Here is a 27,110-nt window from a genome sequence, read left to right on the forward strand (position 1 = left end):
GTACTCTAGTAAGGTATAGCATTAAGAAGTAATGATTCTAAAATGATCACAAGATTATGTTGATTAGTAAGAACTAAGTAGATAAGAGGGTAGGGTTGAGTCCTAAGGCAAGAGGGGTATATACCGACTCTTGGGTTTAGGTTTATTGAGCTATGGGACCCCACCACAATATTCGAGGACTAGAGTATGGTATAGCATCTAGGCATGGTGAGGGATGGAAAGCACCCATTTGAAAGGCGAGGACCAAGGTCTTGTGAAGTCTTTAATGCAGTTTCTTTGTCTAATCCCCTAGTGACCTAGCTTGTACATACAATGTAATCAATAGGATATGAATATATACATACATGAAGAATTATTTTGATTAAATAATGTTATGGTAATCTTTTAAATTAATTCCTTGGAAAAAAAAGGACAATATTATAAGCCCCTACAAGTAGGGACATTACAATGGAGCTATTTTTCGTAATTAAAACTACTAGCTTCTTTTGAAAGTATACTTATATGTACTAACTTGTATTCCTTTGGTACAGGTTTATAAATTTGTGCTAATGATTTTGTGGTTGCAAGTTCACAATCAAGGAATTGCATAACATGTGTGTTGTGTGTTTACTTCGTGTCTTCATCTGTCTACATCATGTATGTTACGTGTTTTCATGCATTCATGTGACTACTTTGTGTTTGCTTAGTGTTTTCATTCATTAAGATGTATATATCATAAATCTTTTAGGCCTTTTGTATGCAAATATGTTTTGTATCTATGAAGAAACTTGTGTATGAATGATTTTGCTCGAGGACAAGTAGATTCGTGAGGGGTGGACTGTGATATCCCCATTTTGACATATAATTTAATAATAGATAAGTATTCTATATAAAGCTTATAATATTAAAATGATTAATAATGTATATTGAAAATCTAAATTATTATATATCATAAATATTATCATAAAACTATATATATATATATATATATATATATTAGATATTTAATACTATACTATTGAATAAAAATTACACACACACACACATACTATGATATATCAAATTGATGAAATGAATAAATAATATTTATATAACGATATCACTGTAGATATAATATATGGTATGTATAGTTAAACTTATATATATATATATATGGTATTAGTTATTATTAATATAATCATTAATATAATTACTTTAGTGTGAAAAGACACAACTCTTACAATTGAAAATATATATAACGGAATAAAAACTTGGGTAAGAGACCATGAGAGGAAAATATAGAATAATATATGCAAGAGTCGGGATTTATAATCTAATGTCCTAATCAGGGACATTACATTATAAATCAAGATTTTAATTGGGCAATGCATTGCCGAAATTGCCAGGCCTAATATGGACATGGACATAGAAGCTTCAATGCAGGACTTCACCATGGAGAAGGTGGACCTTGGTGAAATCTCCATAGCCTTTGACACCAAGCATTTGGTCTCCTCTACAAAAAGAATGATCACCTAGACCTAGAAATATAAGAGAGACAAAAAGTAGCGAAAATAAATAATGAGGCAAATGGCTGAATACATCCATGCCCTTCAACACCCATCCCCTTCCTGTGGCAGAATTGTCGGCATCGTTTGATCCAAAATCACCAGCCAACCAACAACTAATTGAATAGATATAGAAGAAGAAGGTATTTGTAGAGACTTTCAATAGTTGGTTGGATTACCTTATTCAGGAAGGAACTAATTATATACTAAGCCTTGGAAGAGTGTATAAGGATGCTGTAGAGGTGAGGTAGCGGTCTGAGAAAAAGAAAAGGTCAAGTGGACAACGGTGATTACTCAAATGAATGATGTGCAGTGATATGTAATCATGAAATTCTCAAAGTGAGATATTAAGTGGCAGCATTCAATCATTAAGTAGGGACCATCAGAGTGCTATGGGAACTGGAATTGTTGACGGACACAATGCAAACAGACCTTCAGTGCATTGATGTCCAACTGGTCAAGGAAGGTTGGGGCTACTATTGAAGAAGCTTATGAGATGGCAAAGGCTTTCGAGGGAAAGATCAAATTAATTAAGTAGGCTAAGGATTGATGACTTTTCTGAAGTAGCACAAGTGGAGTCTATGTTGATCATCTGCCAGAACCATTTGGAGGAACACGTAGACAAGATAACTCAAGTGAGACAGGATAAAGAGGTTTGGAAGCAAAGGATGAATTCACATTGGACTTCCCCACTGCGAGCTGATCTTGAAGTTCTCTGCGGCCCACATGGAATGAAGGAAGATACACCAATCAGACGGATGAATGGACCGGTCTGCACCTGCTACCTCACCCCAGCTCTGCTGGATCCATGCCACACTTAGTTAATAGTTACTAATTATTAGGAAATATTTACTTTTCTTAAATTGCGGCGAAAGTTATGCTTTGCTTTATGGTTTACCTAAAACTATCACAGCCTGGAGGCTGCATAAATATGGCTGTTTAGATTGAAATCTGGTTGGCCATTTTGATAGTGAAAAAACTTATAAGCTTTAATACTGTAACTTCTTTTGGCAGCGATAATCTTGGATATGATGTATATATGATCTGTTGGTGAAATATATGAATGTGGAAAGTTTTATGAATTCAATTCTGTTGGTTTGGTAATGGTTATTGTCTTCAGATTGAGATTGCGATCGTGTATTTGTTTTTGTTTACATCATTTCCCTATTTTTTATTGTTTGAGCAGCACAAATTTATGAGCAAGGGTTCATTATATGGTTGAATATGCATGCATTTGATAAGTCTGTTGGCTTTGCATGGTGCATAGTATAACGTATTAGAAAAATAATTTTAAAATCTTGATCTACACCCTATTTCATACATATGAGTAGGTGTTTATGGCTTTACTATACTTTCTGGTTAAAAGTATAATTTGTTTAATTCATTGAAAATCTGAAAGGGAGCTGTACCTTGTTATAAAAATTCAGAAGGCATATCTTTGAGTAGTTAGGCCCAACTGTTGTAGCAGATTTGTTCTTCTTAGGGGCATAGAGTTATCAGGGTCATTGAAAAGAATTTTAAAGGAAGAAAAATCTGTCAACAATCACCAAGGCAATAGAATAATGTACAAGCATGCTCTATTGGCTTCATTGCCAATAGCATGGATCCCAAAATGATCCATATAAAAAGCACATGGGATACTAACATCCGTAAATGATCCAAGAAGGCATCCCATAATAAAATCTAAAGCAAGAAGCTCTTAAGGACAAAACAACAGTCTCTAGCAAAAACCACTTAGGTGCACTAACCCGAATACCAATCCTAAACCCAAGGTTTAGATTGCGGTATTAAGTAACCCAAATGTCCTCTATCCATTCCAACCGGTATTCCAACTACAATCTTAGGATACATCAAAGGTCAAATAGAAGAAAATACCAATATAACAATTCCAAACGTGGGGTCACACAAATCGAGCATGCTCAAAAATGCCCAAAATGAAACTCATAATATTGTGACGAAATTGACACCCCTTGGCTCTTAGGGTCCCAATAACCCAAAAATGCGAATAAATTTCAATTGTGACTTCGTGGGAGAAAATAGACACATAACAGTGCTAAATTTCCTCTCTCAAAATCTCAATCTCATACAAGATCAATCAGGCAATAAAAGAAATTACAAAAGCATGGAAAACATAGATGTACATCATTCTTTTGCATTCCAAGCAGAAACAACTAAAAAGACAGAAAAAAAGGGTAGGCCCAACCTCTTAAATTGATGCAAAACCAAAATGGAGAGAGATAATTGAATTTTCTGTAAATACTAAAACCAAAAGGAATCCAGGTAAAGGGAGCAATTACAACATGAAGGCAATGGGCTGCTACCCACAAAAAATCTGAAATCTGAGCCATTCCCGATAAAAAATGCAAATTTCTACAAGAGGGTTGAGCAAATTCACAAAACTTAACAAAATGAAAAGTGAATAAAACTCTTTGAAAACATAAAAAGGCATTTTCCAAAATAGCATTTCCCAAATTAATACTTCAAATAAAATATTAAATCACTTAACTCAAATAGGAATCTCCAAAAGCTCAAAGAATTAATTAACTAAATTTCCACAATAGGTTATGCTCGAAACACAATTTGAACAATAAAATATATCAATCAGCATATATTAAAATATAATATAACCAACACAATTGCCGAACACCTAAAATGCAGAGTCAATCTACTGGTCAAAACGTTATGCTATGTTGCCTACATGGAAGCCGAAGGTTAATTATGCAAATTAGATACATTGTTCCATCCATGAACAATATTGGCCCAGTATGCAAAATGACCAATGTACTATGCTACTGTCAGGGATAAAGACACTCAAATCTGCAAATCAGGCAGGATAATATCTGTTACCTCTTCCCTAAAACATGCACATGTCAAGTGTAAGCGCATAGTATATATAGCCGAAGCACATGCATATAATAATCAAAGTACGCCTGGTGGAACAATGAAGCTCCAGTGTCATGGTCATTCGTATGTATTAGAATGTTGTGGTACTAGTTGCTCCATGTTTGTTTTTGAAAGAGGGGTAAATGCTTTGACTCAGAGTTATGAACGGGCGAGGCCACAAATGGGAGATCTCATCCCCAACGAGATTTGAACCTCCATGTCGAGAACAACACAACCACTTAACCATCAGAACATGCCACTATTTGTTCTGGTTGCTCCATATTTAGTCCTCAATGTACATTTGATTTAAATTAAAACACCTAGATCCAATGAGTGCCGAGCATTCCATTTGTTCTCATGAGAGATGGGTTCATGTGAATGCTCATGAAACATGGGTCAATTAGTTTGACTTAAAAACTACACAGTTAAAACCTGATAGCAATATCACATAAATTAAAATGGCTAAATAATCATTTTATATTTTATAACAATATAGACAAATAACAGTGAAATTGTAAATGCATATCCATCAACATGATAAAGCATCATATCACCGACAATTGGAGATAACATCATGATAACATAAATAATGATTCTCGATCTGTGTAACACTTAAGCATGATAAACAATCAGAATCTGGTAACCATTGGCACACACATCAGTGAAACCATCAAATCACATCATAAGCTATATAATTTGTAATGTCTTGTAAATCAAATCAACCGGATACCCTATAACCTCATAAGGTCTAACATCCCAGATCAGGTATGCATCAAGCCACAACACAATGGTTCTCACTTCCAGGCATGAGGACATAAGAAACTTGTTGATGCAACGGAATAAGTCAGATCACCCCGAAGGTGAACACCTCTTACAGAAGCCACATGTTCACAATATACAATCATATATGCATCCATGCATAAGGTGAGCTCAAGCAATCACATAAAGCAACAAGAACATCTAGAGCAAACAAGGCATCACAAGAGATTTCATTCAATTGCGCATAAGCATTAACACAACATAATGCTGAAAACACATCCCTCGGGAAGTCATGCACAATGCAAGTGGGAGAGGCACTACATGTAATACTGTACAGCTCACTCAAAAATAATTATAATCTAATGTAATTGATGCCAATATACATAATGGTTTTATTAAGGTGGGTTGATACCTTAGGCACTAGATTCGTGCCCTAGAGCCAAACAAGGCATCACAAGAGATTTCATTCAATTACACATAAGCACTAACACAACATAATGCTGAAAACACATCCCTCCGGAAGTCATGCACAAAGCAAGTGGGAGAGGCACTGCATGTAATACTGTACAGCCCACTCAAAAATAAATATAATCTAATTTAATTGATGCCAATATCCATAATGGTTTTACTAAGGTGGGTTGGTACCTTAGGTACCGGATTTGCTCCCTAGAGGCCAGATGCGATCCAGATCTGGATCCATGCATGGATTCGTCTGGATTCTTTCATATACATAATGGTTTTATTAAGGTGGGTTGATACCTTAGGCACTAGATTCGTGCCCTAGAGCCAAACAAGGCATCACAAGAGATTTCATTCAATTACACATAAGCACTAACACAACATAATGCTGAAAACACATCCCTCCGGAAGTCATGCACAAAGCAAGTGGGAGAGGCACTGCATGTAATACTGTACAGCCCACTCAAAAATAAATATAATCTAATTTAATTGATGCCAATATCCATAATGGTTTTACTAAGGTGGGTTGGTACCTTAGGTACCGGATTTGCTCCCTAGAGGCCAGATGCGATCCGGATCTGGATCCATGCATGGATTCGTCTGGATTCTTTCATATTTTTTTTCCAATTATTTTCTTATAATCATAATGGCTTTGATACATAGATTCATACCAGAATCATAGATTCATACTATGAAATGATTTAGTTTTAGAATTGTGTATATTTCTCTCATTTTTTAGTATATACACACACACAGGAATCATAATTGGGGAAACAATCACGAATCCATGGATCCAATTCACGTGCCTGAGTCAGATTCGTTTCACGAATCAGTAACTAAGGTTGATACACTTTCCAGCTCCTCAAGCTTACACATGAGGCAGGTCCAGAATATGTGTAGAGTTCTATCAACTTTCAAACTCTAACAATCTCAGCGTAGACTTTCCAGATCCTTCTAAAGATGGTGTGGTTTCTTCTTTCTAGTTTTGAAAAGACTGGCCACACATATTTGGAGAGTCCTAATTATAGTCAACTCTCCCCAAAAGGTAGTGGCAACTTTTCCAAGAGCTATATGGATTCAGATAAAATTCAATAGCTTTGAAAAGTAGAGTGACCAAACTTAGGTGATTAAAGTGTTGGAAAGCTGCTGACAAAGTTAGTACAATACTCTCAGCTATCCCACTCTTTTATAACTCCTGACCTATCCCCTTTTAGCAGCTAATAACCTTGAAAAGCCCATATATGGTACAGCAGGCACCAGTCAAAAAGGCTGGTCAAGCATATTTGGAGAGTCCTCATGATAGCCAGCTTTCCTCCGAAGCTGGTGGTAGCTTTCCCGGCAGTCCTATTGGAGTCTCTATATTGAAAATCCAATAGCTTTGCAAAATACAGCGACTGAAATTAGGTAGTCATAAATATTTATGTTCTATATTCTTATTTCTTAAGCAGATGCATTAATAGATTCCCCCCGTTAGTTAATCTAAAAAAATCATAGAGTGGATAGGGCAGATGTATAAGGATATTTAAATATGAGAAAGGGACTAATTAGCAGGTGCATAGAAGAGTGTATAATAAGGTCGGAGTATAAGATTGGGCAACGGATCTAAGTTTCTACAAGATTTTCCTGTTTACAAATATAACTAATACTATATAGCAAAGTATTTCCTAGATGATAGGCACAAAACTAGATCAGAATTAGATGAGTATTTAAATTGCACCGTTAAAACTTTTGAATAATTTTAAAAGTTTGGTTTTAATTGACAGATGTTATCTGTTTTCATTAGAAATTAGAGCAAACAAAAAATTACAATACACTCCTTAGAATTTTTATGGAAAAGTTAACTTCTTGTTATAAACAGTTTCCTATTTTCACCATCATCATTTCCCATAAAATAGAGAGCTTAATAATACCAAACAGCATAATTTCAATAAAGTCAACTCCTTTTTGCGGGGATTTACTCAAGCTCTTATGTTGATAAACTTTACATTACTGGTGTCTGGGCTGTCACCAGATTCCAGGCATTGCACATTAAGGGTTTTTTAACCAAAATGGCCTTGTTTACAATATTTTAACTATAGCAATACATCTGGCCATAGGGCCTTATTAATCAAAATGCCTTCTATAGATTATAATCATAGTCAACACATATGGGGGTACTTGGAGACACCATTTTCTAAATATAATATAATAATCTCCAGACAATATCATGACACAGAACTTTGAAAGCAAGAACAGTGAATCAGTCATACAAGAACAGTAAATTGTAAGAGGCAATTTCTCTTTAGACCATTACAATAACAGGAAATCAGTCATACAACTATTTATGTCTCTCTCAAAATATCTACACCGTTAGTAGATTCAATCACTATAACTTTGCATGAAATATTATCTAGGCTTATTTTATTTATTTGCCTACCATCTTTGCCTTTTGATGTGTTTTACACTAAGTTTTCTGGTTGGAGACATCAATTTCTGGTCAGGAGATTTTGGAGATAGCATCTAAAAGAATCCTGTGTGTCAGAAAGTTACCATAGATGTCTCTGGTACTGTAGATGTGTCTCTGTCTCCAAGATGCGTCTCAAAGGGTGGAAGACGGGTCTCTGGGTAATCATGATAATAACAGTAATTTTTAGTACAACAAGTAGCTAAACATACTACTATGCATAGTTACCAGCGGACTATTCTTCTTCCCACCTTGGTGTTGTTCCATTAGTAGCAATACCATCCATTTGATATCCAGCTCCTTTGTTAGCCCTATTGCAAGTATTAGCGATTCAATTTTTGTGTTTGCCTTGCTCTTCATCTTTGTTTCCCTTGTGGGTGCTCTGTCAGAATGTAAGCTTCAAGCCAGCCAGGGACAGTTTTGGCAAGCTGAACCCAGCAACAGGTTCTTCAAGCCCCTAGTACCTTTTTCTTTATCAGCACCATCACCAACTTAGGAACCATATTGTTTTCCTTGCTTAGGTTTACCATGACTGCAATAAACATAGAAAAATACCAGAATTTTTTCTGTAGTAGTGTTCTATGATTAGGAACTCGTCCTCTAATGCCTTTTGAATTGCATGTCGGAGCAGCTTAGACTTTGTTTTAAAGACCTTCAGTCAAAGCTCAGAAATGTAATCAAGAAAACTATTTGGCAGCCTTGATTGAGAAACCTCACATTGGAATCCATAATTCTTGAAACCAGTGGCAATGACAATTAAATGGTACTCAATTTGCATTGATATCAATCTCAAGTGCACATAGTTTCCCATTATTTTGCTTTGGAGAGTAATCAATAGGCACCCCATTTGGTTCTTGTTGGGCAATGGTATCTTGACCATCCTAGATCCTTTCAGCCCTTGCTCTAATCCCTTGTGCTCGAGTCCATCATTAGTCACCTTGCAATGGTGGATGCCATAATTATTATAGTTTTGGTTTGATATGTTTGTTTAGATCTTCCCAATCATTGATATACTTTGCTCATTTCCTGTTTCATTCATTTTAAGGGAAAGTAATGTCTCTCTTTAGGTATATGTTGTTGTATCTGAGTCTAGAAAGTCTAGAATGGGCCTTGCTTGTAATAATATATTATCAACTTTCCATCTTTATGTCCTTAGTTTGTGAACTTCATTTACAATATTCATGGAATCCCCTTGCAATTTTAATGTTGTTATCCCAAAATTGTGACAACATTGACAGCAGGGCCTGTGCCTCGGCCCTATCTTCTTTCATCTTTAATTTTTAGCGATGTAGTGGCGATCAAATTTCCGAGTCTTGTATTATACACCTTGGGCTTGATTGACTTGGGTTCCTTCTCAAAGCGCTTTCAAAGTTAATTTTGGTCCAATTGTTAGAAGGCGGTTGCCACTCAGTTTCATGTTTCTATTACGATGCTATTGGTAAAATACTTGCTTGTTATTAACAGAGACAAAGAGGTCAATATATACAAAAGAATTGAATGATGTTTCCTTAGAAAATGATCGTAAAGAATAGAAACATTCTATTCTAGCTAAAAGAAAGCTAAAGAAAGCTAACATATAACTATAGACTAACTAATATTAGAAACATTCCAATATTTACAATAGATTACAAATAGATAACCATTAAGTAATAATAGAAGCTATCTATTATTGTAATACCCTCCCTTAGTCTATTAACAACACCAAGGTGTCCTTTGAATTTGACAGACTTATTAGGGCCAAGAGGCTTGGTGAGAATGTATGCAGTCTGATCCGTTGTAGGAGCATATTGCAATTTTATTGTCTCGTCTTCAACCAGCTGTCGTATGTAGTGACAATGAACATCCACATGCTTGATTCGTTCATGGAAGATTGGATTCCATGCTAATTTGATAACGCCTTTGTTATCAACAAACAAAGTGGTCGGTCCCACTGGTGACATCTACATATCCCCAAGCATCCGATGAAGCCAAACAACTTCACAACCTGCTTTAATTGTTCCTTTGTATTCAGCCTTGTTAGAGGACAAAGAAACTACTTGTTGCTTCTTATGAGTCCATGTGACGGCACTAGATCCCAAACTGAACACATATCTAGAAGTTGATTTTTTAATGTCAACCTAGCTTGCCCAATTTGAATCTGTGAACCCACTTAGTCTAGGATTAGAACTCCGAGAGTAAAGAAGTCCATAATTTGAAGTGCCCTTCACATAAGGAGGCAGACGTTTTGCTGCCATCCAATGATCAGCCTTTGGAGCTGTCATAAAGTGTGAGATGTAGCTGACTGTGAAGCTGATATCAGGCCTAGTAGCAAAGAGGTAGATGAGGCTTTCTACTAGTTGCCTGTATGTAGTATCATCAACGGGAGGAGAATCAGACTTTGTTGATAACTTGAGACCTTTTTGTATGGGGGTAGATGCAGGCTTGCAATCTTGCATGTGAAATTTGTCTAACAGGGCCTTGGCATATTTGGACTAAGAGATGAATATACTAGAAGACTGTTGCCAAACCTCAACACCTAGGCAATAATGTATGAGCCCAAGATTAGTCATATCAAAAGACTGGCATAAATTCTATTTGATTCCTTGAATCATCGATACCGAACTGCCAGTGATGATCAAATCATCCACGTAAATAACCAGAAGGATGATGTCACTGCCAGTAATCTTGATGTACAAATTTGACTTTGAAGAACTCCTCTGGATCCTTGATCACTGAGGTACATATCAATTTTCATGTACGATGCCTGAGAGGCTTGCTTTAAGCCATAGAGAGCTTTCACTAATTTGAGAACCTGATGATCTTTACTAGCAACATTGAAACCAGGAGGTTGTGTCATGTAGACCTCTTCATTGAGATCACCATTTAAGAAAGCACTCTTGATGTCCATCTGATAGACGTTCCAACCAAATTGTACTGTCATGGCTAGGACTAATCTGATTGTGCTCACCTTTGAAGTAGGAGCAAAGGTCTCCTCATAATCAATGCCCTGATGCTGAGAAAAGCCCTTTGCAACTAAATGAGCTTTGTACTTATTGAAAGTACCATCAGATTTGTATTTGATTTTGTAAAGCCATTTGCAGCTAATGAGTTTCTTCCCTGGTGGAAGATCAGAAAGAACCCAAGTGTTATTCTTCAGTAGGCTCTGGTGTTCAAAAGTCATGGCCTATTTCCACTCTGGAATTCCTTAAGCCTCAAAATATGTTTGAGATTCAAACACACTATGAATGTTGCCCATGAGAGCAAAGTTAACGGACTCTGTAGGTTTGCTCTTTTTCTGAGCAACTCTCCCATCATTGAGCTCATCATCACGAAAATCAGCATGTGTGTTAGCCCACCGCTTAGGTTAGAAGAGGAGAATGACCAACATTAGTATCAAGAGATGCTCTATGATTATGTTCCTCATCAGAAGAATTTGGATCAAACTCAAGTGAAGCATCTATAAATCTGGGTGATCCTGCAAGAGAAATTGAAGGTGTCTGTACAGGGATCACTGGTATATTTGGAGTTGCAAGAGCCCTCCCATCAAGTGGACCTAATTGAAGCCTAACTCCCTTCATAGGCTCGTCTACTAGATCAGGAGTTGGAGAAACAGGCATGAATGGTTCTTGTTGTTCATCAAAGATTACATCACGACTGACGTCTCAGTGTTGATCAAGCGGTAGGCTTTGTGAAGACTACTTTATCCAGCAAGCATGAGTTTCTGTGTTTTGGCATCCAACTTGGTGCGTAACGCATTTGAGATCCAAATAAAAGCAAGGGAGCCAAAAACTTTCAAGTGACTGATTTTGGGCTTGCGACCTAACCAGGTCTCTTTTGGAGATTTACCTTTGAATGCTACTGTGGGTGATTGGTTCAAAAGATAAATTGCGGTGTTAACTGCTTTTGCCCTTAACTTCTTTGGAACATGTTTGTGTTCGAACGTGGATCAAGCCATCTCGGTGATTGTTTTGTTCCGACGTTTAACTACATTGTTCTGTTGTGGTGTGTGGTTAATTGGCGTTTGATGCCATGAGTATCCAAGAAGCTAGAGAATGCATTATAACAAAATTCCCCCCATTGTTTGATCTAAGAGTAATAATAGATTTCCTAGACTCTTTTTCAACTAAATGTTTAAACTTTTGAAATATAAGAAATGCATTTGATTTCTTGTTAAGAAAATATACCCACATTTTTCTACTGAAATGATTAACAGACAACAAAAAATACTTGGACCCAAGAACATGAGGAGTGGCCATAGGGCCGTAGATATCGACATGAACAAGTTGGAGTACCTGAGAAGCTCGCCATGAATCGCCACTGGTGAAAGGTGTTCAATGTTGCTTCTCAGCTTGACATGCCTCACAAACTTCAAGTTGTTGAGTTTGAATCTCTGGCAAACCAAGGACAAACTCTTCTCAAGCAAGTTGAGAGAGATAATGTACATTTAAGTGACCATATCACTGATGCCAAAGTGTGCTAACAAAAGACCACCGAGCAGCCATAGCTAAGTCCCAAGAATCACCAGAATTAGTAAGTTGGAAAAGACAATGATCCTCAAGGCCCATTGCAACAATAGACTGAGTCGCCCCTATTAGTGATGGTACACTAATGTGAACTGAAGGTGACATCCAAGTGGAGAATGTCACAAGAATTGACTGATTGTTAGTAGATAAAGTTCCATCCTTGGAATGTAGTACACATCGAGGAAAATGAGATTCCTAGTAGACTGAATTTGAATGTTGCCTTTGTGAACATGAGTGCTTAGGTTGGGTAGCTAAGTGTTTCTGACATTCAACCTTCATATGACCAAACTTGCGGCATAGTTACATTGAATGTTTTTCTTCGAGGAGCCTTCTGAAGATGGAGTAGAGGACCTCTGTTGAGACTTGCCTTTATCCTTTTGAAAGGATTTAACAACAAACGCTTGCTTTGTGGAGGTGGAGTTGGTGCTACCGAACTATTGTTTCCACCGATTTTGTTGAAGCCAAAGGGTGCAGAGATCTGTAAACTTTAGATCAACACCAAAAGACGTGATGTTGAGAGTCTTGATAAAATGCTTGAGGACTTGGATAAACTTCAGAGAGTGATAACTACGACGCCCTCTTCCATCTTGCGACCAATATTTGATTACGGGTTTCCTGAATCCTATTCAGGTGAGCTTGGAGCAATATTCGCTCATCCATGATAATAGAAAATAGTGTTCTTTAGAAAGAAATCTCTGCTTTTGTCTGTATCTCATGAAAATTCTTGAGATGTGACCATATCTCGGCAGCTGTCTTGCTGGATGGAATTTGAAAGAGCTGATCATCAACTACAGATAATTTGAGAGGCATTATTGCCTTCCAATTATTTAGATCCCACGTATCTTGACTAGTAACAAGGGTAGTCGGACACTGTATAACTCCCAAAACAATCTGATCAATATTCCAATATTCAAAAATTGCTATTATTCGCTGCTTCCAAGTGCCATAATTCCGTCCATTGAATTTTGAATTGCTCTCAAGCAAAATATTAGTTAGAGATGCCATAGCACGTTTTTCAATAAAAAGCGTGAAATTTTGTGAAGGCACGTACTTTGAGGAAAAACAAAATACCTCAAAAAATTGGAGGGGTACCTAGAAGAGCTTGGAAAACCCAAAAAGAATATGTTAGATTCTGGATTTGCTGGCTCAAAAATTGAGGCACCCAAAAAAATCTGACGACAACCTAGTTGGGTACTTGAAAAACCCACCAAAAGTCTGCAATCAAAATAATTTTTGAGCCCAAAAATTAGGGTTTTGAACATTAATGTCTGGGGCTGAAAAGAACTTGAAATCAATAGGGAATTTGCAGCAAATTTGTTAGTGAGGGTTTTAAGAGACCCTTGGCAATGCTCCCAGCCCTAGATGTGCAGAAAAAGTGGATGGAAATGCCCAAAAATATGGCCAGAAAGAAACGATAAATATTGATGGTCAATATTCTCGGACAAACCCTAGTTTGAAGAAAATATTTTAGAAAAATAATTTCAAAAATAGGGTCTAATAAGTTCAGAAAAGAAATTATGATTTTTTGATTTTTTTTTAAAGAAGTGCCTCTGATACCATATTACGATGTAATTGGTAAAATACTTGCTTGTTATTAATAGGGACCAAGAGGTCAATATATACAAAAGAATTGAACGATGCTTCGCTAGGAAACGATTGTAAAGAATAGAAATATTCTATTCTAGCTAAAAGAAAGCCAACAAATAACTACAGACTAACTAATATTAGAAATATTCTAATATTTACAATAGATTACAAATAGATAGCCATGAACTAATAATAGATGCTATCTATTATCATAATAGTTGCCTAGACTTGGAATAGACTCCAATGGACATGGATGGGGATTGCTCTTAATCCATGCCATTTAGAGGTAACTTTACTGCCGGATGCTGAAAATTTTCTTCTTTTAACAGGCTGGTTAATCAGTTTGCCGTCACTTGTTAGCGACCTCAGGTATGGTCCCTTCAATTTTAGTGAGATAGGAATCTAGAGTGAGTGCAGTTGCTTGGGATGCCTGATTTTTTCTCTTTTGAAAGTTTCTGGATTAAAATAGATGGGCTGATAATCCATAGGCATGTAAAGGTTGATTGTTTTGTTAGCTTGGCCACAAGATGAACATTTCCCTGATGTTGTTTTGTAGAGCTGAGCTCCAGCCTAATCTTGCACATAGCCCCTGCGAGCATTTGCTTATTACTACTTCCTTTGAGATGAATATTGTCCTCTGCTGCATAATGTCTCGTAAAGATCTTTGCTGTCCTACCAAGATGCCAAGATCCATAAGGTCATTCCATTGCCATTTACTGATACGTACAGTTTCTCTTTTGAAAAGGAAGTCCTCCACTTCAGTACTCCATGCCATCTTTGTTCTCTATTGTATTGAATGTATTTCTAGGTGATATTTGTTGCAGGGAGGCCATTTCGTGAGTCCTTCCAAAACTTCGTTGAGAGTCCATTTTTTATTTCCCATGTTAGGTAGTTGACTTGATACTTATCTACTACATGAAAGGAGGAGAGTTATTTTAAATTACCAAATATAAATTAAGTCTATCCATAGGTCTCCATGGACATTAGCGGAGTCTCAATTAACTCTGATAACACTTATAATATATCTAGTAGGTGCAGATAGTAAACTAAAAAAAATACTAAATATTTAAGTACAAGACACAATATATAATTTGCTAGATTAAGAGTGAATGAATGGATAGGAAGGTATTTATATGCAGATACAGGATTGTCTGATAGGAAGTGTGCTGTTATGACGGTAGGTTACATATCTTGATATAAAGCATTATAAAGTTAAAAAGCTAATTCTGCCTAATAAGATCCTTAAAAAATACCAAAGTTGCCAGTTTGGATTTTGGTGCAGATGCAGGTTTGAGATTCAGTTTCATAATTTGTCCAAATACTTTTTTGGGTTGGATTCGGATTTGTTTTGTATTAATCGGTACAAGCTTATTATTATTTTTATTATATATATATATATATATATATATATATATATATATATGCAGCAAATAAGTTCATACTTCTTGCGCAATGGCAACCAAACAAGAAAGTTTAGCAATGGAGGTAATGAGTTTTTCTCTTCATTCACAAATGCACAAATGATATATAAAACAACCTTTTGGTCTTTTTAGTGGTCACTTTTAGGGTTGGAGGGTCGAGTAGACCTAAGTTGGCCAAAAAGCTTAACGAAAAATTAAATGAAACTAATGTTTTCAGTCAAATTCGGCCCAAATTTGTTCCGGGTTTCTCCGTCCAAGTCAGAAGTCTTCCAAATTCGTCCAAATTCTTTCAGGGTCCTGCGAGAATTTTGAGCGAATTACCTTGTGGCAGAGTTTTTAGTGAATCCGAACTGAATCCGACTTTGCAGCAAACCGAATCATAAATTTCACCTTCCAGGAGTGAATGTGTCAACTTTGGGAAATACCATTTAGAATGCTAAATTTTCATTTTTTCATAATTTAACTGCAGGTCAACATACCATTCAATAAAGAGCATTGTCTTTTATCATAAAATTTTGCAAATTCTCCTTTAGAGGAACAAGGATACAGATCCTCATGGTTTGTTGTGAGGATATAGTTGAATGTTTGCTTTTATTGTTAAAAAGTTAAAAACCTCTAGAATTGGATGTCTCTACCCTGATGTTGTTGCTTGCTTGCCATGTCTTATTACATGTTTTTTTCATCATTTAATTTACCCTTTTATCTCTGACATGAATCTTCTCTGATAATAAAATCCTACTGTGCCTGATAAATTCTAATTTGTCAGCAAACTAACAAAAAATTCAAAAGTCACCAGCCATTACCTTGACTTGAACATTCCATTCTTGTGTTTATGAGAGACAAATGATAAAATCAAGTCTTTCCTAATAATTTCTTGATACTATTAAAGGCATGAATTATCCATTTAGAATTCAATTTATTTTGTCTGACATGCTAATCATTATTTGAATAGTCCTGTATTTCTTTCATTGGTTTTTTTAAAACAAAAGCACATCTTTGCAGATTTCCTTCTTTCACAAAGTCCAATGTGATTTAGAAAATTGTGAGCATCAATAGCAATATGTACATTTTCTTCTACCACCAAACATTCAATTTTACAGATCTCTAGGGAACTGATGTCTTGGTCCACCTTATACAATTCTTAAATAGCTTTTTTTGTACCTGTTTGTTTTCTGGACTTGATGAGTATTACACAATAAGAAATATTTTCTCACTGATGGTTAATCTGGTGTAAACAGAATGTTACTTTTGAGACCTACAGTCCATCTGCATCACAGACATTTAAGCCTGTTACTTGTGCTAGTGATCTGTGTGTTCAATCACAGAGCTGCTCAAAGTCTACAGATCAATGCCCATACAATATTTCCTATGTTTCTGCAAATACATCCAGTTCAGGAACTTTAGTAGAGGACATTCTTTATTTGACTCCTGGCAATAGTGGACATAATGGAGAAGTGGTGAAGGCACCGATCACATTTGGGTATGATCTGTTTCTTCCTCTTTCATGAATCTCGGCGCTGAATTGATAGCACAGTCATTTTTCTGGGTATATTTTAGAGGAACAAAATTCAGATTAAATACTTTAAAGTTTAGATTACATCCTCTCAGACTTAAGTTTTATAGAAACATTTTTTCTCACATCTGGATAGCAATCTGAGATAATGTTGAATACCTATGACTCACTGAGATGACCTGATATTGACTATAAACTATCTAGTGGTCTCCTTTTAAGGTGCTATCACTGTATTAAGACTATGTTGATGTGGCTTTGGCATGTTGCATGTTGCACTGGATAGGTGTGGGAGTATACAAACTGGTGCATTTATAAATGGTGCTGCTCCAGATGGTCTACTTGGGCTCGGCATAGAAAATATATCTGTACCTACCATTTTATCAAAATCAGGTGTTGTGGGAAATTATTTCTCCATGTGTTTCCCAAGCAATGGGATTATTGGAAGGTTTACCTTTGGTTATAAAGGAAGTTCAGACCAAAAGAAAACATCTTTTATCATTGATCCAAAGCGGTAAGTGATGACAATTCTGTGTCTATGAAACTCTGATTATCATACGACCTTGAATCATTAAATAGTATTGTAAATGTAAAGTTTTGCTAAAATCATAACTAAATATTTATTATTTAGCAATCATTCAAAAGGTTTACATGCTGATAAATTTGCATATTGGATGACAGCCCAGCTTATAATGTAGGTGTGAAGGAATTTTATGTAGGAGAAAAGAATATTTCAACTGCATTTGAAGCTCTTTTTGATACTGGCACTTCATTTACATATTTGGCTGATTCAGCATATAAATCTCTTACCTCAAATGTGAGCTACTAGAACCATCTTTTGTTTATATAAACTACACCCTTAAGGAGTGACCCAATTAACTAATGTGTGCACTGCAACAGTTTCACCTACAGGTATCTTATCCCACAGTAACAATAAATGACATCCCTTTCGAGTTTTGTTATAGTCCAAGGTTCGTGCAAATTTTACAAAATTATGTATTTTTCTCTTTCCTTTTCCAGTAGCATTCATAGAAACATCATTGGCAAAGAAGTAATATTTTTGATAATAGCTGTGCAGTGATGATCAGAGTATATCCAAAGCACCAGAGATATCCTTGATCTTCAATGAAGGAGATAGATTTACTCTTCATCAACCATTTTTAAAAATTATTATTGATCGGGTAAACTTTCAGTATCATTGGAATTTGAACCAGGTATTCTCTTGCTAAACATGTCCACTTAGATTTTGTCTTATATTCTTTTTTCTTTGGCAGGAACCTACGAATGTGGCAGCTTACTGTCTGGCAGTGCTTCCAAGCTCAAGCATTACAATTATTGGTGGTATGTTCATGCACCCTAAGCCTAAATTGATTCTTACAAATGGTTTCTATTCTGGCCCATTCTTTAAAGTCCATTAAGGAAAAGAGGAACTTTACAGTTGTAATACTGTTGGGCATGGTCTCTCAACTTTAGAGGGAGCCAACTATAAGATAATTATAGAATTATTATTTATTCACTTCTGTGAATGTATTACTGACTCTATTCAATATGAAATATTTTTTGCTTTACTGCCCCCTATATCTTTCGAGATTAATTATGAAATTTGAGTTACTTTCTAAAGCTTGCCCATTTTCTTCACTGCTTTTGTTTAATGGCAAAGAAGCTGCATTATTGAACGCATTATTTCAACCATCTAAGGAATGCTTTTACTCAATTTTGCTTAATTTTGACCCATTTGAAAATTTGCCAATGTCTTGGATTTGTTCAAGTCTCCTCTCATCATGATGGTTTATCTTTGGGTGCTTCTAGCTCTAAATTATTCAATACCTTCCAGGTTTCTGATCCATACCTATATAACGGGTTTAATAAATATGATTGGTCTGATCACAATGAGTCCTCATTTGAATTTTTGGAAGGAACATTGTGGCACTAAGCTTCAGTGAAAGTACTAACTCGTGCACATGAAGTATTCAAACATTGTTATTTTCTCCCTGATGTGTAGATGGGATTTGAAGCCAATTAGGCTGATTGTCAAAGAATGAGAATGAACCTTATTTTAATGAATGACTCCTGAATCACCAAGCAATGTGATTCAAAAGGGACAGGGATATCAATGTGAAAGACAAATCAATGCTAAAAGTTATCGATTTATATGCGTTTGTGTAATCACATGGCTTTGAAAATAGGGCTTGATATGCAAAGGGTGAGAAGATATATAAAAAGGGAAAAACAGCAAGTTGAGCGGATAGGTTCCAACCTTGCTTTTGGAACCCAAAAGAAATTCTAGAACCCCTCCTACATGTTATCACCGTACTTTGTCATTCTTAAAATGCTATAGGAGCCTGATGTGGGAGAATGAAGCAATTTCAACATTCAAAATGCAGCGACAACACCCGATGAGGACAAAGCCGTGAAGTAATACACAAAATATAAGTAGCACATGTGAATGAGATGCTTTTGTTGGAAATAAGAAAGTTTCAAGAATCATTTAGAAGGCCGACGAGCAAACGCATATTAAAATAAACATTGGGAGCTAATGATCCATACAGCACTGTTTAATGCAGTAGATTGTGGACACTTTCCATCATTTCTATGAACACCTTCAAAACCCGATACGAGCTCTAGAAGTTCTCCTTTTCTCAGAACAGCGACAACACCTACAAGTTCCTGATCAGGCCTTCATACCTATTTATTAGTTTTGGGATCCGCACGTGGTTCGATAATAGGGCTTTGTTGAATATTTGAAACATAGGCAAATGGAAGTAAAGGGTTTGTCTCAAATTAACGAGAATCGGAATTGGATTGGAATCAGCAAGGCCGAATTGAATTGCGAATCGGCCGTGAATTGGAATTGAATTCACGAATCGTCAAATTAAAAAAACCCTTGAAATTTAGTGAGCAACTTATTTCATAAACCCTTTATCACTGATTCGATTCACCGATTCACAAAAAATCGTTTGGCTTGAATCGAATCGCCGAATTGCATGAATCATGTGAATCGCCGTGTTTCTCGTTAGTATGGAACTTTGTCTCAGTAGGAAGAAAAATTTGAAGACTATTCCCTCATCATTGACAAATGCCTGATCAGTTCCAAAGGCGTTAAAACACCTGATACAGCTTTATAGTCGGGTGATGAGATCTTTCTACAATCACCGGCAAAGTTTCCACTTACATCTGTGAGGGCGATATAAGGGTCACTTACATTGAGATAAAAAAGGAGCTCTGTTCCTTCAAATTTCAACAAACCAATTTGTTACGAAGTAATTGTTGGGGTATATCATAGAGCTCTAGAATTTATGTTTAAAACTACAGGGCAAACAACTGCAATTGATATAGATGTTGGCGGATAGGGGATCACATATGGCTCTATTAATGTGCGCAGTTTCATGTAACAGATGGTTGGCGCCATTGTGGAATTCATGTAATGATATAAGATATGCCAAACAAAATATTGCAAAAGATTGCTGTTGTCATGATCCAAGTCAGTTCTATAAACACCAATGTTGGAATCAATTTAAATTATGAATGAAAGCCTTGATCGGTACCATGACATAAATTCCATGGTTTTCTTGTAGAAGGTAGCAGGTGACTCAAAGGAGGTCTAAGTTGAAGCAAGGGTAAGTTGCATGAAAAAAATGGAGGGCGCTACTGTGTAGTAGATGTTGATCTAACACTGATAGATGCTAAGAAACGTGTGCTTGACACATGGCATTGTTGATCAACCAAGCATCAAAACAATTGTTTGACTTCCTAAGAGAAAGTCTCAAAGGGTGAAAGTGCACAAGAGCATGTGTTACCTTTGATATCAAGCCATTGCTTTGCTTGCATAATCTAGGTTCCACAATTTTTCCATTTATTTTAAGGTTTGTATTATTGGAAGTCACTTTTATTCTCTGAGAAAGAACTTTTGCATCACGGAAGGATGAATCTATTGAGATGGCCGTGTTTCTTTATACGCATCTGATCCTACATACCAATTAGGGCAGCCTCTGTCCCTTGTAATGTGTCGTACTCGCTATGACCTCGTTAATCAATGTACCAACTCCTGAATTGAGGCCGTACGGTCTATAATGTGCAAGGCAAGACTCAAACTCGAACTTGATAGTGTTGTACGGTGGCTGAAAGAAGGGCGTATGCTCTGAAATGTGTGTCCGTACGGTGGGTGGAGTGATGCAAGAGGGCCATACACGATGACAAGATGGCGTATGGAGAGCTGAAAACCGTACGGTAGGATGTCCGTACGTTGTGTGCAGGATGCTGTATGGGGGGTGATTTGGCAGTCTGTATGGTGCTAATAGATGGCTGTATGGTGGCATATGATTATGATGCCGTACGGTGTGTGGAGTATGAGTAGTACGAAGAGATTAATGAAGCCGTACGGGCAGAGAAACTAGCCGTATGATGAGGATAGAGAATGGTATGAAGGAGTTAGAGGCCATACGGATGGAGAGAGCTGTGTAGGAGATAATGAGGCTGTACGGTGAATCTAAAGTGTCCACTGCCGAATAGTATTGTTCCTGTAGCGCAGATAGATGATTCAACAGTACATGCCAATTGATACCACTTAAAAATGCAGGAAGTAACATACACAAGTTGCATATGCAGAGTTCAAAGATTCACCAACAAGTACTAAAATGCAATCAATCCTCAATTTGCCAAATACAGACCAAGAAGAACACCAACGGAATAGGGTGAGGGTTGAATCCCATTGAAAATGCACAAGCCAAATAGGGAAGATCTTTCACTTCTGAAATGGCGAACAATTTCGAACTCCAACAGGTATCCACAGTCCAGAGAAAATATATTCCAAAGCATATCTATAGTCTACCTATGAGCTGTGCTTAAATACCTGTCGGGAAAAGCTTTCCAAGGGTGTACAAAATTAGCTGACGGCAACACAAACTACGAAAACAAAATAAAAATGGGTCCGAGATAAAATAAATCAATCGGCCCGTTACAAAGATTAAATTATTATTTATTTTATAACGGGGACATTACATCCCTTGCGCCTTCTGAATAAGGTAAGTTACTTGACCTTGTATGTACTATCTCTAGGGGATACTATCTTTATTTGTTTAAGGAAAAACCCATCATGGGGATCTATGAGAAGGGTGGTCTATGGTACCAAGCACCAGATATGTTCAGACAGAGGCATCTCTTTAGTACCTATGTAGTCAACAATTGTTTGTATGTTACAGGGGAAAATGTGAGGACTAGTCCTGTCCTCTAAGATCTGCAGATGTGAATGATCAAAACAGAGGTATATACGACTTGATGCTCATAATCAGAAGGTGGCAGAAAAGTGGCCTCAGCTGCAGCAGTGAAATAGTGGTAATCTAGAAACAGTTGGAATGTATATCACAGAAATTGGGAGAATATGCATGATTAGGATGGATTACGAATCTGAAGGTCATATGATTTTATCTTTTGTGATTAATACAAATGGAGAAAGACAGTCATGCTTCTAAGGAACAATTACAGTAGGTAAACCAATTCATCCAGGAACAAGTCTTTAAATATGAAGTCAAAAGACATGGTACATGTCTGCTTTTTGATTCCCCTTGCCCTTTGAGGCATGAGTGTTGACTCAATCAGGGTCCAGGGCAACCTAAATTTATTTTGGTAAAAGGAAGAAGCAGTTCTTTTGAAGAATATTTTCTATTATTGCAGGGAAGAAGGCCTTTTTGTTTTCTGAGTCTGTTTAAAGAAATAAAGAAAAGATCTTTCTGAGTCTTTGTGCTCTTTTGTATCCTCTTAGATTGTAATCTCCCTTTGTGCTTATGCAATCATTTTCTTAATCGAATCCCTGTGATACTAAATCATGTATATGATCAGCTGTACTGACTTGGTTCACAAGTCTATTTGTGTTATTCAAAGGCGTCGTTGTTGATTTCTTATTATCTTTCATTGGTGCTGGGTGGTGATCTTTGTTTGCTCATCACTATTTACTTCTAGCTATAAAAACAGTCACATCTGTCTAATAGTGATGAATGGGTGTTAGTTTCCCTTCCTGCTTTCTGGTTAGAAGCACACACCTTGTTGTAATTGTTTTTGCTATCCAACAAAAGGAGCTGTACATCAAAATTCAGAGATGAACTGTCACGGTTCACTCAACTGTTGTTGATAGATAGGTTTCAAGGGTAAGATTCAAGGATTTTGTTGAAGCCCAATTTGTTAACTAACACTCATGCACAAATAATAACCCCAGAAACACACCGATTTTTTTTTTTTTTGTATTTTTCATGTCTACTTCAAAGTTTAAACTTTAAACATACCTGAACATTAAGATCTACCAGTCTAATACAAATACATGCAAATCTGATAACACCCACATAATGACCCTGATGACAGTCTAAAACTCTAATCTGCTTTATGAGGATTTCCCTCCCTTGTATGGTCTGATATCCACGCATGAAGGTTTCTGTCTTAAAAGGCCACAAGCTGCTGTACACAGCGTCACTCTCCTAAGAGTAAAACTGTCTTATTTTTTCTCCACTCTGAAATGCCCTTCTCGATACCCTGATGCTTTTATATTCCATGCTTTTCATTTTTCATTCCTCAATCAACACAAGGCAAAGCTGGTTGATTTGAGATGTCAGCAACTTCCAAATTGATGTTGTGCCATGCATGATGCAGGCAGTCAAAGATCACAGCCAAGATTTCAGATGCATCATTCTTATGTGCCTGCTGAATTAAATTACTCCCAGGATAAATTTTAGAGAGCGATTCTCAAAGTAGGTGCAATTCCTGGGTTGCTTCTGTGGTCACTGAGCATAAAGTGACAATTTTAAAATATTGTGGATTATGCAGATGACACAAGGATCACCCAAATGGACATGCTGAGAGTTTGTCAGTGCAAGAAGCAGTCGCAATGACTGGAGAAAATCTGGCCTGTAAGACAAACTGACTCATTGTGATGTGTTAACAAATTGTTCATTCAGAGATGATCCTTTGAACACCTGCCATAAATGCTTTACTATATATCAGGGAATGCTTCAAACTAAACTGTTATAGCTAACTGAGAACTCATGGATGCATTAGAGAATGCATCCCGAAGCAGTCTACAGCATTACTTTGAATATTTCAACATTTTTTTAGATGCCATATATCAAGAGTTTATGCCAAACCAAAGAGAACAGATTTCCAAAATCCATGATAATCATCTGGAAGAGTTTCTCGATTCAATTGCGTTGAATATTTTTTCAACAACATTTTGAATTACATTCCATGATCCATCATTAGGATGCAGCATAAGAAAGCACAAGGAAAATGGTTTTGTTGCTGACCTGAGAGTGTGGAGAATGTGTACCCTCGAAAGAGAGGTCACAAGTTAAAATCCGGCAGTGGGTAAGGTATGCACACCTCACTTGTAACACAGGTGTCTCCTGCAGGGAGTATGGTGTAGTCCCATATAACTATAAACCGTCACTTGACCCCAAAACAGGTGACCCTTTATCATGGACTGCGAAGGATTCATTTCCATTTCCATGCAGCACTCTACACATTTTCAGATATAACATTCAATCCCCTGGACCAGCATTGATCTTCATCCGTTCCTACCACTCTTGTGGATTCCTTTTCTACATTTATTTATACTTGTTCTGAGCTTACCATTTTAGGTTTACCTTCATTTGTCTATTTTTATAATTTAATTTTCTTTTTTTCTGAGTCTAGGGCCCTTTTTGGCCTAGACTTTGCTACTGTAATACTTTCGAGTCCCTTTGACCTATTCTTGGTCATTTATTGACATTAATATAGTCCTTTTATTAAATGTATGTCCACAGAGAATATATATTTATCTGCAGAAATTGTGAGATAAGTTATGGCCACTTTTTCTGATGACTATATTTGTTATCAGTCTTAAAAAAATTAAATATCCAGAGTATATATTTATCTGCTGAAATTGTGAAATAAACTTGTAACCACATTTTTTGATGACTATATTTTTTATCTTTACCATAACAAGAACTAGCAGCATTCTTCACTTAAGAATTTAATAAAAAGCCTTCATGTTATATATTTTTACTGTAGTGACCCTAATTCTTTTGCTTTCAATCTTACAATGTTACCCATTATGTCGATGCAGAGAACTTCATGTCAGGTTATGAAATTGTTTTTGATCGCGAAGAACTCAAACTGGGATGGAAGGAAAGCGACTGTAAGTGACATGCTGTATTTATTGAATAGTTTAAAATTCATAGTGGAGAATTTACATCACTTTTACATGTCTATAAAAAACTGAATACTAAATGTAATGTAAAGATTTTGAGAGTTCTTGACAACTGCTCTGTGGTTTTGTGTTTGATAGGAACATACAGTTATAGCCTTGCATTAATATCTTTAACGTTCTTCCATAATTTGTGATTCAGGTTATCACACAACTTATAGCGGCAGTGCAGAATTATCACCTGGGCCACTGGCTGCTAATTCATCAGAAATATCTAGGAGGCCAGCTATATCCCCTGCAGCTCTACCGGCTAACCCTGATAGTAGTAAGGGCACAGTTCATATGAGCTCACCTTTTTTGCAATTTGCTTTCTCAATTTTAGCCTCTGCCACCATTCTTACACTCGTTTGATTTGATGTACAACGAGAATAGCCTTGACCTCATGTTTTTCCCTTTTCCTTATTTTGTTTTCTGTGGTCCTCTCATTGAAAGGAACCATGAAAGCTCCACATTGATTTCATTGTTGTAATATATGAAGTATTCATATACAGCCAAATCTATCGGATAGAGATATTTTATTGTCCTTTTTCTTCAAGCACAATGTAATCTTGCAATAAGCAATGAAGGATAAGGGCTACTGCTTATTGATCATTCCTCATGTGTATAAGACGTTGAGAAAGAGAGAAATTCAAATTTTCTATTAAGATTGTCAAATTGAAGGAGAGATCGGTAGAAACAACACTACATGTGTTTTGGATCGTAGTTTATTTCCCCTGCATATGCAGTAGTGTTATCACCTGTTTTTTGAAGTTTTTATTTTCTAATACATTTTTTAACCCTTCAAAACGTTTTGCCAGAATGTTATCTTGTAATAAGTACTGAGGGATGAGGGGCATTAATAATGTAATATATCATTTTCAGAAGTGTACAAGATTTTGGAAAAGGTGCTATTCAATGCTTCTATTAGGATTTTCAAGTGGAAGGAAAGACGAAGAAAACTCATCAAGTTCCTGCCGGTAATGTGGTTACTTTGGAGTGGATGAAAGTGGGGTTGAAGATAGAGGGAGAGGGGGAGAGATGGATACATTTGATTTATGCAATTTAAATATGTGGTGAATTGACTCTTAAGAATTAGATAACACAAATTATTATATAAGAAACATGTCAATCAAAGTCTTTAAGATTATGGTGATCATAATTTAAATTCACTTAACAGATATTTACAAGACATGTTCTGAAGAAATAAAAATATGTTAAAAAAAGTAAAGAAAAAGTAAAGAATATCTAACATGTGCATAATTTTTTTTTGATTAACAAGAAAATTGAACTTCTACGAAGATAAATTGATATATTAGGTAAAAGAAGTTAACGTGTAAAAAATATTAGTAAATAACAATTTTCATGGAACATATGTCAAATTGGATTTTTTACATTATTAATGCTATACTTGTATAATAACAAAGTTGTCTTATTATACTTGTATGATAACAAAGCAATGAATCCAAACACAATTAAAGTAAAATTTTGAATCGCACGCACGCACGCGCGCGTGCCCGCACACACACACACACACACACAATTTGTATGAATATATATTTTGTCAATTCTATCTGTAATGGTCTTTTGTGTGATAATTTACTTCAATCACCAAATTGTATGAGTCTAATTTCAGACTATATATATATATATATATATATATATATATATATATATATATATATATATATATATATATATATATATATATATATATATATATATATATATGAGGTAAATAGCAGTGTGATGGATTGAAAGTTTATTTCAAACAACACTAGAGAATATCCTTTGAAGATTGTGTTGTTATGTGTTTACCA

General features: G+C 36.1%; 1 protein-coding gene across 1 annotated transcript in view; it reads left to right on the forward strand.

Annotated features, from left to right (window-relative positions):
• Positions 1 to 25,968, forward strand: part of LOC149555511 (Eukaryotic aspartyl protease family protein) — a 47,862-nt gene extending 21,894 nt beyond the window's left edge. The window contains exons 3-10 of the mRNA XM_089829582.1: positions 16,816 to 17,057; positions 17,374 to 17,601; positions 17,769 to 17,904; positions 17,988 to 18,058; positions 18,166 to 18,268; positions 18,362 to 18,428; positions 25,174 to 25,245; positions 25,457 to 25,968. Coding sequence (XP_089685708.1) covers positions 16,816 to 17,057; positions 17,374 to 17,601; positions 17,769 to 17,904; positions 17,988 to 18,058; positions 18,166 to 18,268; positions 18,362 to 18,428; positions 25,174 to 25,245; positions 25,457 to 25,665 — 1,128 coding nt within the window. The 3' untranslated portion in view covers positions 25,666 to 25,968. The remainder of the gene's footprint in view (positions 1 to 16,815; positions 17,058 to 17,373; positions 17,602 to 17,768; positions 17,905 to 17,987; positions 18,059 to 18,165; positions 18,269 to 18,361; positions 18,429 to 25,173; positions 25,246 to 25,456) is intronic.
• Positions 25,969 to 27,110: the final 1,142 nt, after the last annotated feature.

This window comes from Cupressus sempervirens, chromosome 5 (assembly GCF_028749045.1).
Source record: "Cupressus sempervirens isolate cs-2001-9-10 chromosome 5, ASM2874904v1, whole genome shotgun sequence".
In the NCBI taxonomy this organism is placed as follows: domain Eukaryota; kingdom Viridiplantae; phylum Streptophyta; class Pinopsida; order Cupressales; family Cupressaceae; genus Cupressus; species Cupressus sempervirens.